Source organism: Rhinolophus sinicus, chromosome 5, assembly GCF_057876585.1.
Source record: "Rhinolophus sinicus isolate RSI-liver-muscle chromosome 5, RSI-T2T, whole genome shotgun sequence".
Classification (NCBI taxonomy): Eukaryota; Metazoa; Chordata; class Mammalia; order Chiroptera; family Rhinolophidae; genus Rhinolophus; species Rhinolophus sinicus.
In genome coordinates this window covers 75,801,087-75,818,467 of record NC_142505.1, presented here as the reverse complement: position 1 = coordinate 75,818,467, position 17,381 = coordinate 75,801,087, and the positions used below count along the sequence as shown (strand labels likewise).

The window sequence follows — 17,381 nt, the reverse complement described above, 5'->3', positions numbered from 1 at the left end:
CCCCGTTATCCCGGCTCCCTCTCGGTGACACTTTTCCCCCACCTTCCGGTGGTGATCATGGGGGCGGGGGCAGAAGCCCTGTGTACCCAGGAGTACCACCAAGGCACGAGCTAAGGCCAGGAGAGTCGCCAGCACCCCGGGACGCTCCCCTTAAGGTACGGGCTCCAGGATCAGGTCGTGGGCCCTTCTCCAGCCGCCCCGGGGCTGGGGCGGAGGGCGGGGCGAGTCCCACAGGTGGGAGCCGGGTTAGGGGAGGCGGGCGCGGCGTACGTGCGGCCAGCGGCGGGCCACATGAAGGGCGCGCCACCGGCTCCCGCCTGGCCCGCGGCCCGCTCCCTGCTCCCGCGCCATGGGGCTGCCCGGGCCTTCCCCGGGATCGCTGGCGGTGGCGACCCCTGGCCGAAGCTCGCCGCGCGCGGAGCGAGGGGCCCGGCCCGCTCGGGGGCGGGAGGTGGGGACGTGGCGGCGACTCAAGCGGGCGGAGCCCGGCCGCGGCGGGAGGCGGAGCAGCCGAGGGAGGAGGCGCTGAGCGGGCCGGGCGCCGCCACGGGAGGTTCTGGAAACGCCGGGAGCGGCGCGTGTCCAGGTGAGCGCCGTGCCGGCTCGGCCTCCCGGTCCGCCGCGGGGCTCCGGCGCAGGCCTGTGTCGCCGGGCGGTGCGTTCAGCCCGTGCGGGGCAGGGGGTAGGGGACCAGGGGTCCCGCCGCTCGCAGGGCAGCCCGGGCCGCAGCCCCGCGCCCGCCGCCCTGTTTCTACACCCATCTGGGTTTCTGTCCCGCCGCCTGCGTCCCCTCCCCGGGCTCAGGGTGGTGAGGTCAGCGGCGCTCTTCCTGTCGGTCCCCTCGGCGGCCGCGCCAGGCGGGGAACTTGGCCGCCCTGCCTTGTCAGGCTCCCCGGGAAGGGGCGGCCTGGCCCCGAGGCCAGAAGTTGGAGACAAGGGAGGGGCGTGGGCCAGGCCCTGAGAGGCAGCTACACGTTAGTGAGGTCCACCTAACCGCCTCCAGAGGGCAAAGGGCTGGGAGTCTGTGCTTTGATACCCCAGGGTCCAGCTTGGTGCCCATTAAGACAAGCTATTGGATGAGAAAGTTTTGTGTGTTTTTTTTTCCCCCTACAGAATCCCTTTCGAATCTGTGTTGTTTTTCCTCAGCAACTGCGGAGACCTGTTATAACTACTTAACTAATTCAACAAACGGACCCTTCTGTGAGTCAGAAACTCTAAGGGGTTGCTAGCCCAGTGGGGCAGACTGACTGGAAGACCAAGAAAATCCAAGCTCAGAGCCGTGTGGTGAGTGTTGTGCTGGGAGGGAACACACGGGCTATGGGTACTTGGTAGAAGACAGGATGCTTCAGGCCAGAGGGCTTCCTCGAGGAGGTGACTCATGAGCTGGAATGGTGAGATGAAGGCTGAATAAAGGGTAACCCGGGCAGAGGAACAGCCTGTGTGAGCGGGAGTAGACCTGGGCACTCTAGTGGAAATAAGGTGATGCGGGAAGGGACACTTTAGGGGATAGCTGCCCATGGACACACAAGAGCTGCAAGTGAGAGGACAGTTCCTAGTATTGTGCCCTGCAGGTGGAGGGTGCTCAGTGAACCCGGCAGCATGAGAGGGGATCAAGGTGCTTCCTGCTTCAGGACAGCGTAGGTGGGCGCCTGGCCTCTGCATTCTAATCTGACACCTTTAAGACGGTGTAGAAGAACATTAGAGTCCCTCCCAAGACTGAGACTGGTGTCTTCTGCTGTCATGACACCTACGGCTGGTGCCTGACAGTCTCAGCCCTCCTGCAGGAGATCCTGGCCTAAGAACAAGGGTTGGGGAATGTCACTTTGTATTCTAAGAAGTTTCAGATTTTGTAGAGATCCACTGTCCACCTAAGGGTTTATAGAATGTTTTTGCATGGTTGAGTTCTCTTCTGTTAAATGTACCAAGATTTCCTTTGGCTTGTGCTTAAACTGCCCCTGAAGTGTCCAGTCTCTCACTGGTTCTGGGCCTCAGGGCTTAGCATCTTTGTTCACTTCTCCCACTCATGAGATCTTTGAGCTTTGAATTCTTCTAGTGTCTTCTTATTCTCAGATGGCCAAGCGTGTCCACTGTGCAGCCCAGCCAAGGGAGCCACGTAGCAAGGATGGAGTGAGTTGGCTGGTGGCCTCAGCCCAGAATGTTGTTATACTGGGCCACCCTAGTTCTCTGAGAGCTCAGCAGGCAGACATGGTGACAACTCATCTGTGGTTTGTGATTGTAGTCCCTTCGCCCTTTTGCAGGCTCTGAAGTGGGGTGCCTGGGAGAGTGCTTACTTTGTTGCTTGGTTAGTGTGGCTGCAGCTGATCTTGTGTTTATTCTTTGAGTACCTCCTGTGTGCCTGGCTTCTGCTTAGAACACGTCTGGGGCTGGAATGAGGGAGGAGGCGGAGGAGGCGGCCGAGGTGGTGGCACTGTTCTTACCCGTGGGTAGCTCATCTCTCTGAGATTGCTGCTTCACTACACGGGCAGCTGGCCATGTGCCAGAGGAAGAGCGCAGAGTGTGTTTATCAGAAAGAGAGATGCTCGGGTGCAGCCCTGAGAAATGAGTGGGGTGAGGGAATCGGGGGTCTACTCATTTCCAGGGAGAGCCTTACTTTTTGACTCTGCCCTCCCACAATCTTGGGAGGATCTGAGGCTGGATGCAAGACCTTGGCCAGTTTATGGCCACGCTGGCTGATAGTGTGCGTTGGGCTGGTGGGTGTGTCCCTGGCTCCTGGGAGCTGTCAAGAGTTTAATTTTATGCAGATGGAGGTTGGCAGGAAATGCTATGATGCAGGCACGTGCAAGCCTGGACAGAGTGCTAGAGGGAGAGTTAATCTGGAAAAGTTGCTCGAATCTAGCAATTTGGACTTTTGAAGTGCCCCAGGGTGGGACATCAGCCTGTCCTAGAGCAGAGAGGGCAGGTGGCTCCTGTGGCGTCTGGGGTTTGTGCTGGGGCTGTGGAATGAGGGATGTAGTTTTTATCCACAGAAGGAGCAGAGGGGAGTGAAAAGTCTGGTTTAGACTTGTTGGAGTCCTAGAAGAGAGTTTTTTGTTCAAGTGGTGTCATTGTAAGGCAGAAGATTAAGTGTTTGGGGAGTGAGTTCTTCAGCTCAGATAGGATGTCTGAGCCCGATCCCAGACCACTGTCTGCTCTAGACCTTTCAGGAAGTGCTTGTTAGAATGTAGCCTGTGCTGTACCTGGCATTCCTGAGGACCAAGCTGTGGCTGAGATCCTGAGGCCTCATACTTGTAGGAACTCAGAGCGAGCAGGTCAGAGGCATAGAAATATGTGAAATCTTAGAAATCTTAGAGTATTGGTTCAGTGTCTGGCCTTTTGCTGGAGAACTTTCCTGCCTTGGTGAGCTGTTGAGCCAGTAATTGACAATTCCAGGGTTGTTCCCTGTTGGCTATTGTGCTGCATTACACCTGACTCCACTCTGTTCTGAGTTAATGTTTCATCTCTTTGCGCAGTCCTAGGACCTGGAGTTCGATTGCCCAATTTCTGTCTTGTTTTCATCTTCACGGTTCCTTAGATGGGACCTTCTTCCTCTCCAGGGATCAGCGGGGCAGTGGTTGCTTCAGGTCTGCTGATGTTCCTCCAATACCCTTGGTGCCGATGACTGGTATAAATTGTGCCTGGTGCTGCTGGGCTGCCCACTGACATCTGTCATCTCTTTAAGCCTCACAACAGTGCTATGAGATGTAGGTCCTAATATTATCACCATTATGTAGATGGGGAAACTGAGGCTCAGAGAGACCTGTAACTTACCTAAGGTCACAAAGCCAGGAAGTTGATGGTGGAGCTGAGATGTAACTCTGGGGCTGTCTGACCCCTTGCCCTGAGCTGGGCTGGTCGGTCATTTGTGAGTGCCGTGATATCTGGGGCAGGAGTGACTGCCACCTGAACTCAAGGCTGCACGTTCCTGCCTTCTGGGTCCATGTTGCTGTCTCTGCCTTCTGGTGGGATCCAGCCAGGGATGTCATGAAGCTGCTTTGTGAACCATGGTAAAGTCCTTGACCTGGGCAGACCTGCTCTGCCAGGGCAAAGTGTGGCTCCCCCTTTTGGGAGGCCCTTGTGCTGTAAGCCAACAGATGTTACCCAACCGGAGTGAGTGGCAGCAATGTCTAGCGGAAAGTGTGTTCTGCCTTTGAGTCTCTGCTCTGTCAGTGATTTGCTGTAGCCTGTCAGGTATGCACGAAACCCTCTCTCAGCCTCAGTTATCTATCTGTCTGAAATGGAGATGATAATATATCGAGTGTACAAGGTTTAGGTGAGGACCAGAAGGTAGAAATGAAAGATTTTTGGAAACATAAATAGTGGTTATTTTAGCCTTGCTCCCAGAAAACAGAGCCTGAGGCAGAGCTTAAGTGCTAAGTGCCTCCTTGGAAGCTAAGGGAGGGAAAACGATAGTTAAGTAGAGGAGGATGGCAAGCAAATGCAGGCTGGTGCTTGAGCAGGCTGGCCGCCCTGCACAGACCGCACCAGTTGTTCAGCCATGAGGGCCATCTCTGGGCGAGCTGGCAGAAAGTCCATGCGGCAGAACAGTTCTCCAGTGGAGGCCGAGAGACGGAATTTATCTGCTTACCTCCTTTCTTCTGCCGTCCTTCACTGGTCAGAGGAGTTATCACCTGCTGCTCCTCCAGTTGCACTAGAGGACCCTCCAGCAGCCACTGGGGAGGTGGGTGTGGCATGCCTTTGGAGACCGAAAGTAGTGGGAGGAGCCAGAGATTTGGGGCCTGACAGTCTCCTCCACTGGGTCTGAGGCAGAGCAAGTGGCCCAGGGCCCAGGAGACAGGTGAGGCCAAGAGAGTACGAGGCGGTACGTCAGATGCACCCAGTACAGTGATGTGTGGATTTTGTCCCCGTGTGGAGTTCCTTCTTGTGAGTTAGTCTCACCTAGACTGCCAAGTCTCTGCCATGATGGTGACTGAAAATCCAGCTTGGCTTTTGCACGTTGATTTTTACAACCTTCTCTGATACTTCATTGCCTCTTACTGAAGCAGGACACTTTGTACTTTTGATGGTTCCCGAGTGGGAAGTACAAATCTACATTGGTTCATGGACCAGATAGAGAAAGTGTAAGGATAGATACAGGTGAACACCTAGGCTTTGTTAGGTTCTCAGTGAAGGAGAATATTTTTCATGTGAGGTAGCAGTTGAAGGTATGAAACTTGGAGTCATGAGATGGTGCTGGAGAGGGTGGTGGGGCCAGGTCATGCAGAGTCAAAAAGGCTCTTAGCGCTAAGGAGTTTGGACTTTATCCTGAGGGCAGGGGAAAGCTTTTGGAGGGTTCTTAGGGAGAGAGAGGGCTGCAGTAAGCCCTGCTGGATACCTTGTAGAGCAGAGGTGGGTGGCAGGCCAGATGAGATGAGAGACCAGTACAGGCAGGGGCAGCCTGGCTGCAGGAGGGAATTGGGTGATGTCTGAGACATAACATCCTGTAAGGAGAGTGGGGTACCTCCCATTCTTCCCTGGGGTGCCAGTGACAGTACTTTGTGGGCCTCAGTGGACATCCACGTGCTTAGATGGCCGGGTCTCCTGGAGCCTCTGCACACCTCCTCCTACGTTGAGCACACGTGTCCTCTTGGCTGCGCCATCCCAGTGTTGGCCACATCACTGGGAGGCAGGGCCACTGGGGGCAGCCCTGTTCAGGCAGGTCTGGCTTCTTCACAGAAGGCAGGCAGCCTCTTGTTCAGTGCCAAGCAAGACCTGTTTGTTCTCAGCAAACCCATGTTCTGTCTCTAGGCTGTTAAATACATTGTTAAAACTCAAGCTGTTGCATTTGGGTTGCAGCTGGGAGCTTGGCAGAGGTTCCTGCCTGATGAGGTAAGGAGAGAAGCTAAGGACGCTGCTGCTTTGCAGCTGGAAACATCTTTTCATGGCCATTTGGCCAGGTTGTAAATGTCCTTTCCAAAGAGCAGACTTGTTAGGGACTCTGATTGTATGTCTTGGAATTGCCCTGTGCTTAGACACAGCGCTGGTTACCTGGTGGGTGGATCCCTGTCACTGGGCTGTTGACAGGCTTTGGAGGACTTGGCCGTGGGGGTCCAGACGTGGGCTGCCAGGGCCGCTTTGGAGCCCATTGGAGAGGGCCTGCTTTGTTTCTTCTTCATTTTAAGCATATTAGAAAATGTGTTTTAAATTACCCATAGAGTTCCTTGTAGAAAGGTTAGGAAATAAAATTAAACATAAAAAGAAAGATAAAATAATTTCACCAAGATACAACTAGATTTATGACTCTTTTCTTGCATATGTATGTATATATGTAAATTTGCACATATGTGCACATATCTACGTTTTTCCTTGTAAAAATGAAATCATAGAGTACATATTGTTGGGAGCCTGCTTTTCTCACTTAACAGTAAGCTTTGATCTTCTCTCAGTGTTAATATGCATATGGTATCCATTCTTATACATCCCATAACAATGTAAAATCTTCTGTTGTGGTACTTTCCTCACTTGAACAAGTCTGTGGCAAGTATTATTTGTTGGGGACCTGATATGGCCCAGACATTGTTCTAAAGTTGGGATGCAGCTCAGATAAAAGTCAGTATTGGTTTTCTGCTCAGGCTTGGAGCCACTTTGTTTTTCCTAAAAGGAGGTCCGACATTGCCCACTTCCAGGCCTGTTCAGCATGGATTTCTGAGGGTTTCTGGGAGGGCTTTCAGCAGCCCTGGACATGTTGTGGGGCACAGGGCAGGCACACATACGCTCGCCTACTTTGTCCTCAGCAACTTTGTACAGGCATGAGATGGGATGGGGCTGTGTAGGTGGTTGGCCTTTCCCACACTCCTGCCACTTCCCAACCTGACCCCGGTTTGATGACTTTTTGTACAAAGTCTTTAGTGTTCTGGAGCCTGAGATCAGAAGAAATGGGGTGCGGCTCCAGGTCCCCCTGCCTGGGATGGCAGTGTGGACTGTGGCAGTCTGGGGGCTGCTTGGGAGTGCCTGGCTCTCTGGGCCAGCAGAGTCATCGTCCTCCTCCATCAGAGCAGGACTTTGCAGGCTCTTGGTAAGCCATTTCCCAGAACCCCATCTGTGATTCTTTGGGGCTCTGCCTGTAGGCTGGATGCGTGGATGGGCTCGGTCTAAGCCAGACAACACATTCCAGAGAAATGACAGCTGGTATTCATGTAATGAAGGAACCTGGCTGCTTTTTCCTACGTGCTGTAAGGCATGAGCCATGGAAAGTATCACCAGCGTGCTTTGAAAGGAACGGAGAGGTTTCTCCCTCCCTTGAATTTGTTACCTGATCTCTGAAGAGGTATGTCACTGCAACCGCCGACACAATAGGGGAGAAGCATGGGGCCCCCCCTCTTCCAAATGTGTCTGGTCTGGTCTCCTGCTTATGCCCTGCTCTCCCATCAGCCTGACAGGCAGTCAGCTGGTTCCTTTGCTGTCCGCAGATCCAGGCTCCTGGCCCTGGGTTTTTACTGTCCCCTCCCTATATACATACAGAATATGCGCTCCTGAGCTAGTCAAGCCTCTTGAGAGATAAGGAACAGACACCACCCGTCCCGATGAAAGAGGCTTGTGTAAGCAAGAAGAGAGGCCTTCTGGAGTCCTGGCAAGGATTTGCAGTGTGGTGGGCCTGGAGCAGACCTGTCGCTGGAGCACAGAGGACCCAGACTCCACGTCAGGGTAGCTGGACCTGTTCCCCTCTCACAGTGACTTGCTTTCCTCTGCCACCCTCACTCCATGGTGGATCACTTAGCACAGCACTCCCGACCCTGCAGTAGATTCTGGGCTGAAAGATCTTGTCCCATGTATCTCTGGGCCCCCAACACCCAGGGCACTGATGGGCTTGTGGCCGGCTCTGCAGACGTTGAGCAGAGGCCTGAACAAATGAGGTCATTCATTTATTCTCTTCCTGACACAGGAACCATTCTGGGAGTGGGGGTTGGGGTTGGGGTTGGGCTTCTCTGAACCCAGACTGGAACACAGTAGGTGGGAATTTCTTCTGAAAGCGTGAGGTGAGGGAGGGTGGGTGTGCTGTATGGCTAATTGACCACGGCAGGCAAAAAACTGATGAGCTGGCATTGGGCAACTGAGACCTAGAGTTCTGTTAGGGAAGGCTTCCATTCTGGGGGGAAGCATTTGACTTCCCTGTATTTTCCTTGTCTCCGTAAATTTCCAGTGGGGCTTGGCTGAAGTAGAGCAGCAAGAGGAGGGCCTGGCAGAGCTGGGCTCAGACGGTGCTGGTCCCCCAGCATGCTCTGGGCTGTGTGGCTGAGTGTGAGGTGATGTCCGAAGCGTCCCTTGTGTACTTAGGTCCCCTGCCAGTGGGGCTTGCCCCAGGTTGTGCCTACTGCCTTCAGAGCTGGGTCTGGCTATTTCTAGGCCACTGAGAAGGTACGCTGGCAGCAGCCCAGCCTCGTCCAAGGTTTTGGCCCTACATGGCTGATTCATTTTTGTATCCCGAGTGCCTAGCTCAGTGCCTGGCATATGTGGGTCTTTAGTAAATATTTATGAATGGTGACTGGCCAGTGAGGACAGTGTCTGCCTCACTACAGGAAGAGCAGTGTCTGCCCAGAGTCCCTGCTGCTAGCCTGCTCTCGCTGTGGCCTTATGCAGACTGGCAGTGGGCAATTTTATTCCTCTTCTGGCCAACCATCTGCTCTACACCTCCTTTTGAGTGTGGGTCCCCTGGAACATATGGTGTCAAGTTCTCTTTCTGTCATTGTTTCTCCTGTGCTGTAAACCTTCTTGTGGGCAGGGGCTGCGTGGCCAGCAGCTTCCCAGCACGTGGCACTATCCTGGCACGTGTTGGAAGGAAAGACAGAAATAGACAAGCAGTCTGTGAAAAAAGAAGGGATGGGCCAGAGTCTTGGACTTACAGACTATTAGAACCAGAGGTGACTCCCCCAGGCAATTCAGCCTTCCCATGTTGCCGGTGGTTACCAGGAGCCAAGAGTGCATGTGACATCCTAGAGCAGAGCCCAGAATTGAGCACACATCACTGCTTCCACAACCTGTACTCTTCCCACTGGGGATGCTGAATATCCTTGGTTTCTGTGTGCTAGGTCAGGATTTTGGCATGTTTGAATGTGTGTATATGTGCATACGTGTGTGTGTGTGTGTGTGTGTGTGTGTGTGTGTGTCTCCTCACCTAAGTTGCTTTTTTTTTTTTTTTTTTAACTATTGGTCCAGTGACTGTCACTGAATACCTTGCAGATGCTGTGCTCTGTGACCATGAAACTCTGGGTGTCTGCATTGCTGGTGGCCTGGTTTGGTGTCCTGGGCTGTGTGCAGGCCGAGTTCTTTACCTCTATCGGTATGTACCAACAGGACTGTCATCTACCTGAGCAATCTTTGGCTCAAGTGCCAGGGGACGTCACTGCCTGAAGCCTGTTCTCGTTCAGGGTGGGATGGCTTCACTCACTGGTTTTGACCAGTTTGATGGAGAGTGGCACTTGCAGAGTTGCTGTTTCCCCCTCGGTGGCCCTGAACGTCCTGAATCAAGCAGGTCACCCTCCCTGGCACGTGCAGGCTGCCTGGTCTTCCTGTCTTTCTCCCGGACCAGAGTGGTTGAGCACAGAACACACTGTGGCTGGTGGATCCAGCCCCTCTTCTCCTTCTGACTTAAAGTCTCAGCGTTTGTTTCCATGGGATAAAGCCTCCAGGATGTCCATGCCACAATGACATGGCCCAGCTGGGGGCGGTGGGACAATGAGATTTGGGGCTTCTTCCTTAAGGTGCCCTCAGTGCACTTACCTCAACCTCCCCTTGGGGCCTCTGCCTCTCTCTTTCTGGAGCTGGGAGCCAAGCCCATGTGAGCCTAGGTCCCCTTTAACTTCGAGTTGCTGTGCTCTCAGGAGAGCTGCCATGCCCATGGCCCAGGGGACTTGCCTCTGTGCTGGTGTTCTGTGCGACAGGGAAGGGAGCTGGACATCTCCCACCCATTTCTCACTGGCCCTTTCTCCATGCAGGGCACATGACAGACCTGATTTATGCAGAGAAGGACCTGGTGCAGTCTCTGAAGGAGTACATTCTTGAGGAGGAAGCCAAGCTCTCCAAGATTAAGAGGTGTCCGATGTCCTAAATTCCCACCCCCACTCCCACCCCCACCCCCACCCTGAGTCAGCCCTCCAACCTGCAGGGACCCATCCAGGGTGCTCATAAGAGGAAGCCCTTGAGAGGGCCCTGTGGGGCTGGCCTGGAGGTTACTCCTCCAGGGTGGCTCTATGTGGCTGAGCACTCACTGCTTTCTCCTTTCTATTTAAGAGCCTTTGGAATACACTGGGGTCCCTAGCTCTTGTCTAGCTTAAAGCGCTGAGAGGATCTGTGGGGAGTTACTTGTATTCATTTTTTGTTGTCTCTTCATGAAAAGGGTCCTAAATCTCACAGGGAAATTACCAGAGGTCAAGACCCATGTGGGTGGGTGTGCTAGTCTTTCTTTTCCTCTGGTTCCACAGCTGGGCCAACAAAATGGAAGCCCTGACCAGCAAGTCGGCTGCTGACCCCGAGGGCTACCTGGCCCACCCTGTGAATGCCTACAAACTAGTGAAGCGGCTGAACACAGACTGGCCCGCACTGGAGGACCTGGTCCTGCAGGACTCTGCCGCAGGTGAGGGACGGTGAGCAGGTGCTTGGGTGAGCCAGTGTGTTTGTGTGCTTGTTCCTGGGGAGTGTGTGTATGAGCCTGGGTCTGGGTGGGCATCTGTTGTCTGTGAACATAAACCCTGACAGCTCCTGGCTCTCTCCCTCCTTTCTCTGTGGGAAGCTGGCAATTGGCTGTCCTTGTTTTTTAATGTGTAATAATAACCGGTTCTTGCTTTTTCCTAGTATTTTCACTTCCTTTTTTTTAGTAGTGACTTTTTTCTATGTATACTTTAGTAATAAGTTTTTTTTTGGAAAATACAAAAACAATCACATGATAAAAGTATAATTCTTAATCCAATTGCCTAGTGATAAACACTATTAAAATTCCAGTCTTTCTACACATGCAAATACATTTTTAAAAAATGGAACCATGCATAGATACTAGGGGTGCAAACTCACTTGCTTTAAGGGAACAAGTGAATTCACAAAAGTGAGTTAAGTGGGCTGGGTGCTGGGGCCTCATCTAAATTCATTACCATTCATATATTATAGAAATAAAACGTATCTGTTGGCAGATTTATGACGTAAGCATATACTGCTTTCCTGAATTTTGCAGCTTCTCTGTGTCCATTACATGTAACAATTTTAATGGCTGGACAGTAATATGTCATACTGATGTTGTGTAAACTGTGGACGTGACATCGTTTCCAAATTATCAACAATCTTGTGTATATATCTTTGGTTGTTTTCTTAGGATACATTCCTGGAAGTGGTATCTGCAGGTCAGATCATACACATTTTTAAAGCTTTAACTATTCTTGGTGCTTTCACTGTGGCAGTACGTTCTAGGCACTAACATTTTCCTCTCAACAGGAGATGGTGGGATGGGCCCTCCTGCCCCCCAGGCCTGCACTCAGCCCCCTGGACTCTCCCTGAGTTGGGAGTGTTGATTAACTTCAGACTAGTTGTCTCTATGGCTGAAGCGTTCCAGCCCATGTGGCCAGACTGGGCTTGGCTTGGCTGGGGACAGGCTGGCCTCTGGGGAGGGATTGGTGAGCTCAGTCAGGCTGGAGTTGTGCCCAGTGAGCTCACTGCCTCCAGAAGCCGTGGCTGCCTTTCCCAGACCCCTGCCTCCCAGCTTGGGCCTGTAGCTCAGAACTGATTGTTCTGCCTGCACTGTGGGAGAACAAAGCTGCTAGGATGACCTCCTTGGATGACCTCCTGCTCTCCATTCTTCTCCACGCCCCACCCCGACCATCAACAGCTGGTTTCTTGGGAAAAACCTTATCATTACCTGGAAGAGACAGGATAGGCCCGTAAAACATAGGTTGTTTTCACCTCTGACTTTCAGAGTTCTTGCTCCTGACAGGTGGCTTTTTCTGGGGGCATGTTTTCTTTTTCCTGGATTATAAACTCTTAAGAGTCCCTGACCATGCAGTCATGAAGAAGACAGCATTGCAGCTTCTTGGTTCCTGGGTCCTCAGACATGGCTAGAAGTAGGTAGGTGGTTGAGCCCGAGGTCATGAGAGTAGGCGGCTGTGAGTGCTGCTGCTTTGGGGAAGAGGCCGGGAAGAAATGGCCTTGGAGTTCCCCTCCCAATTCTTAGCTCATGGGCAGAATTGAAGCCACTGACTTAGCATGGGAGGGACTGGCCCCCACCTGGAGTCCTGAGATTGAAAGTGGTGCATATCTTTCCTTACAGCGAGGCCTTGGAGTCCCAAGACATCCTCCTTTGGCTACTTCTGTGGTCTGGGCTCTCCCAGGCCCCAGGCTGTGGTCTTAAGCATCTCGATTGGGGAGCTCCGGCCCTGAGCTCATAGCAGGTCCGAGTAGTGGGGGAATACCCTAGAGAGCAGAGCACGGCCTAGTGTGGTCTCGGGACCATGCTGGGCTGGTGCAGCCTCACCTCAGAGTTTGGCCTGGCCACGTGGTACCCCGTCTTTAATCTGCAGGTGTGTGGACAGAACCACATGCCTTCAGGACTGTCATCAGTTTTCTGGATGATAAGGGCCACTGGTCAGCTGGGCTCCCTGAGTTGACCACCTCTGTCCCTTAGGCTCCTCAACCTGAGATAAGGGCTGGAAGTCTGTGTTTACCTGGCCAGCCCAACAATCCTGGATCAGGGTTTTTCCTGTGATTCGTTTTCCACTAGGTGGTCAGCACATCCTCCCTGAGTCCGCTCCTGTGCCCCTGTGCATTACTCTCTCTGTCCTCTGTCTCTTTTATTTCCACCAGGTCTGAGTGCTTTGGAGCCAGGAGTCCCTCATGGTAACCGACGTGTGGGGCTGTTTCTGTTCAGCTCCAAATGAGCAGCACAGGCAGGTGTACAGTGAGGAGTAAGAAAGGAGAGGCCTCTGTGGGCCAGAGCCATCGGAGGGCTTGCTGGTGGGGGGGGAAGCACCCTTTGGTGGAGGGGACAGGGAAAGTGCACTAGCCAGAGAGCCTCCAGTGAGCACCTCTCTGATCTCAGACGGAATTCTGCCCCTAGTTGAAGGGTAATTTCTTGTTCTCACTCTCTTGTTTGAAAGGTTTTATTGCCAACCTCTCCGTACAGCGACAGTTCTTCCCCACTGATGAGGACGAAACGGGAGCCGCCAAGGCCCTGATGAGGCTTCAGGACACATACAAGCTGGACCCAGACACAATTTCCAAAGGGGAACTTCCAGGTAACTCACCACTGCAGGCTTTGCCTGGCCAGAAGTGATTCTGCTGCGGTGTCTGGACGGGGTTGGAGCCACTGCCCACTTGTGGTCCCTACCTTCAGGTGCACCGTCACTTCTGGCAGTGAGCCTCTCTTGGGTTTCCGGTTAGTGCCAGTCCCCACTTCCTATGACAGCGTCCTCCCCTTAGCGCTGGCCTGCAGCCTCCCTCCATGTGCTAGCCGAGTTCCTCTCCTCTTGCATCTGAGAGAAAGCCGAGGCTGCTGCTCAGGGCCCCCTCAGCCCCCAGAGCACCACTCAGATCTGTGTCCAGACCGACTTCTGTCCCCCGCCCTCTGATTTCTTCTTGCCCAAGGTGGTCTCTTGACGCACTGCCCCATGTCCTGTGTGCCCTCAGTTACATTCTCTGCCCCTGTTCATTCTGTGTCTATCTTTCTGGGGTCTGCTCCTGAGCTCACACACAGGCTCCGTTCTCACTCAGGATCCAAGGCCCTTTTGTGTGTCTGCAGCTGATTGAACTTTTCTCCCTCCTGCTGAAGCTGCTGGACAGAGTCAGCTACACTCTCTCTCCACTTCCTTGGTGGAGGACGCGCATGCTCTCCTGAACGCACAGTCTGGCCTCTTTCCCCCCATCCACTAGTCCTGCTACTGCAAGGTCACCAGTGGCCCCTCAGCTGGTAAAGCTAGAGGACAGGTTTTGAGCGTAATGCTCGTTAACTTTTCTGCAGCCTTTGGCACACTGATTGCCCCTTTCTTCCTGATATTCTCCCCTCTGAATTCTGGGGCACTGATTTCAGCTGCTTCTCTTTCAGCCTCTATGGTCATACTCTCTCATTCTCTCTTTCTCGCTCTCTCTCTGCAGGCCCCTTTCCCACTGACTGCTCCAATGTTTATAAGAAGATATATTGGGTTTGGGGGGCTATTAGAGGTCAATAAACACAGGGTTTCAGTTAGACCCCTCTAGCTTTTGGATGCCACCTCACCCAGGGGGACCCTGGAGGAAGCATACGCAGAAAGAATCACTGCATGCGGGAGAAAGAGGCTCTCTGTTGTTGGCTGGTTAAAGCCTGTGAGCCAGCAGGATGGGTTGTGGGCTTGTCCTTATTCCTGCCTCATTAGGTCTTAGAACAACCAGGCCATGAGGTCAGAGAGAGAGGGCAGCTTGGGGCACCTGCAAGATCTGTCCATCCTGTAGCTGTGAGAATGATTGGTGGGAAGAGGGAGCCACATCCAGGCACTGACCTTTTACATTCAGTTAACAGACCCATGTGCGTCCTGGAGGGAGAGTGAGGGGTGGGAGGGAATTACTCCCCAGGATTTCACCCCACCTCATGTTCTCCCTACACACCTTCTCCAGGTGAGCCTGGCCATTTCCATCACTTGAGATACCGCCTGTACATGGATGACATCCAGATGTGTGTTCCCTGTCAAGGAGTGTTTCCTGGGCTTCCAGCCGGTGTAGGCGAATGCCGGTGGGACATCTCTACTTGGATGTTCCATGAGCTCCTCAAAATTCACATTTCCAAACTGAACGGCTCATCCCTTTTTTAGCTCACTGCCCTTCTCCTTCACCCCTTATCTCAGCAAAAAGCACCTCCGTCCACTGGCTGCCTAAGTCAGAGTCCAAAGGCCTGTGGATTCCACCTCCCTAATGTCCTCTGTACTTGGAGGCCCTGACTCTAGCCTCACGGTCACTTCTTTGTCTCAAGTGGATTATTGAAATATCATTGTGATTCGTCGTGTACTTCCATCTCACTCCTAATAATCATCCTTCTTGTGGTCTTAAGCACTTACCTGTTTATGTGAGTTTCTGATCATAATGCTTAACTTTCCAGCCTAAACCTGAATTCTTCCTAGGAGTTCCTGCATGAAGTCCTGCGTGGCCCCATCTCCCTGGCCTTCTTGCCCACTGGACTAACCTTCCCCACTGCTCAGCAACTTCGTTCACCACATGCCTTCTGCAGCAATACCTTTACCCACACCTAATTGACCACAGGTTCTACATCTAATTTCCCGTCAGCACTCAGCTCAGCTGGCACTCTCCAGAGAGCAGTCCAGGGAGCATTCGCGTTGGCTTCTGGGGAGGAGTTTCTGGGAACCATTCATGACATTCGTAGCATCTGTGAGCTATATTGACAATAGCTACAGATTATTATCATCCTGAAGATCATGGGAGACATCTTCATACATTGTTTTGTTGAATTCTTGGCTCAAGTCCTCTAAAATTGATGGTTTTATCTCTATTTAGAGAAAAGGGGACTAAGGCTCAGAGAGTCTGAGTAACTCGTCCATAGTCACACAGTGGATGGGTGCATAGTGGGTGCTCAGCTGTGTCATACTACCTCCATCAGTGAGGCTTCCCGGACACACAGCCAGAGGAGCTCTGTGAGGGCCCCTGGAGAGTGGGCAGGGACTCAAGGAACCCCCTAGTCTCTGGCCTGCCTACTAACTTTATCTTGTATTTACTGTCCCCAGTTTCCCATCCCACATTGTTCCTGAGCTACCAGGGCGAGCAGACTCTGATTTCTGAAACAGCCAACCCATTGCAGCAGGGGTTTCATTCTGGGCAGAGCTCCATCCTGCACATCAGCCAGAGGGAGCCCACTGAGGCAGCTCTTCCATGCCCGCCATGTCCTGACTGCTGTTAGCAGGTTGTAGGGAGACTCCCTTGCTTTCCAGGGAGGGTCACGGCCCTTCCTTAGTCTCTATAGGACCTGCTTTCACATAGTTCTCTGAGGAACACACGGCCCCTCCCACCTTGCCCCCACCCTAAACCCTGCGTCTCCCCAGAGCTAACATACCACGTCTGTTTCTTGATTTGAAACTATCTTCATGATCACAGGACCTGCTGAATTGGTGCTCAGCAAGGTCCCCGCCACCTAACGGCCAAAGCTGGCACTGCATCCTTGGCTCTTGGCCTCACTTGGTGTCTGTCACATGGCTCCAATTCCCTCTGTTTCTTCTACCGCTTCGGTCCTTCTCAGTGTCCTTCCTCTGTATAGGTGGGTGCTCCTTGGGCCTCTGGCCTCAGCCCCTTCTCTACTCTTTCCTCAGACTCTTCCTGGGAGTGATTATCCTCATCCATGGCTTTAGACGTCACGTAACTTCTGTTTTTTACATTCAACTGATTGTTCCTCCCTCCAGACACATACAGCCCGCTGCCCAGGACCTTCCTACTCTCCTGAACAATACTTCTTGGTGGGCTTCCTGGACTCCTCTGTAACAGAGGCTCCTTCCCACTTGGGAGAAGGGGAGCCTGAGGCTGAGAGATTGGCTGTGACTGTCGCCTGAGGCAGGGCCAGCCTGGCTGTGCTCACTGAACCAATGGCCCTTTGAGGTGTGTGGTCTGAAGCCCAGTGGGGCTCTGCTGGGATGACACCCCCTTCCAGTGGCCCAGCTTCCTTGATGTGGGAACCCCTCTCTAACCCAGAGGCTCTCTGGAGCCTGACCGTTTACCTCTCTGTCTGCAGGAACCAAGTACCAGGCAGTGATGAGTGCCGACGACTGCTTTGGGATGGGCCGCTCAGCGTACAACGAGGGGGACTATTACCACACGGTGCTGTGGATGGAGCAGGTGCTGAAGCAGCTTGACGCTGGGGAGGAGGCCTCTGCCACCAAGGCCCAGGTGCTGGACTACCTGAGCTATGCCGTCTTCCAGCTGGGCGACCTGCACCGCGCCCTGGAGCTCACCCGCCGCCTGCTCTCCCTTGGTAAGGAGGTTCTAGGGCAAGGTCAGATGGGGGTGGGCAGCTGGCAGGAGAACTGGTCACTCTTCTGGCCACGACGTGGCCATTCTTCTGTGACTGAGCCAGTCTGACCTGTCGCCCGGCCCGTGACTAATGCCTTCTGCTTTCAGGCCCAGTCCAGGTGCCAGTGAGCTCCTTACCCGCCTCAGCTCTGGCCTGAGCCCTTGCCCAGTCGCACTCAGGCCTGTGACACCTCAGCCTTACACGCTCGCTTTTTAAATAGGAGTCCAGTGCTGTGGTGCTTGTGCTGCTGAGGAGGGTGGAGGCTTCGCTGCCTCAGAAGCAGCTCGACAGGCGAGCTGTGCTCCAGGATGGCTGCAGCGACAGTGACCTGGCCCTTTAGTGAGAGGCCTGAGGTCTCCCTGGTGGGACTTGCCGTGGCATTGGTGTCTTATGTCTTGTCCTGTTGGACTGAGAAAATCCAAAGCACTGT

At 53.3% G+C, this 17,381-nt stretch overlaps 1 protein-coding gene across 9 annotated transcripts in view; it reads left to right on the top strand.

The window, feature by feature from the left end:
* The first annotated feature begins 459 nt into the window (after window positions 1–459).
* P4HA2 (prolyl 4-hydroxylase subunit alpha 2) overlaps window positions 460–17,381 on the top strand; it is a 33,153-nt gene continuing 16,231 nt past the window's right edge. For 3 of the 9 annotated variants that reach the window (XM_019756118.3, XM_019756124.3, XM_074313484.2), the window contains exons 1-7: window positions 464–586; window positions 1,114–1,284; window positions 9,175–9,274; window positions 9,930–10,026; window positions 10,416–10,567; window positions 13,071–13,208; window positions 16,673–16,912. In XM_019756118.3, the coding sequence (XP_019611677.2) occupies window positions 9,175–9,274; window positions 9,930–10,026; window positions 10,416–10,567; window positions 13,071–13,208; window positions 16,673–16,912 (727 nt within the window). In that variant the 5' untranslated portion in view covers window positions 464–586; window positions 1,114–1,284. Of the gene's footprint in view, window positions 656–1,113; window positions 1,285–7,620; window positions 7,642–9,174; window positions 9,275–9,929; window positions 10,027–10,415; window positions 10,568–13,070; window positions 13,209–16,672; window positions 16,913–17,381 lie in introns of those variants that run through there. The other 6 variants (XM_019756119.3, XM_074313482.2, XM_074313481.2 and 3 more) reach the window with 5 other exon arrangements.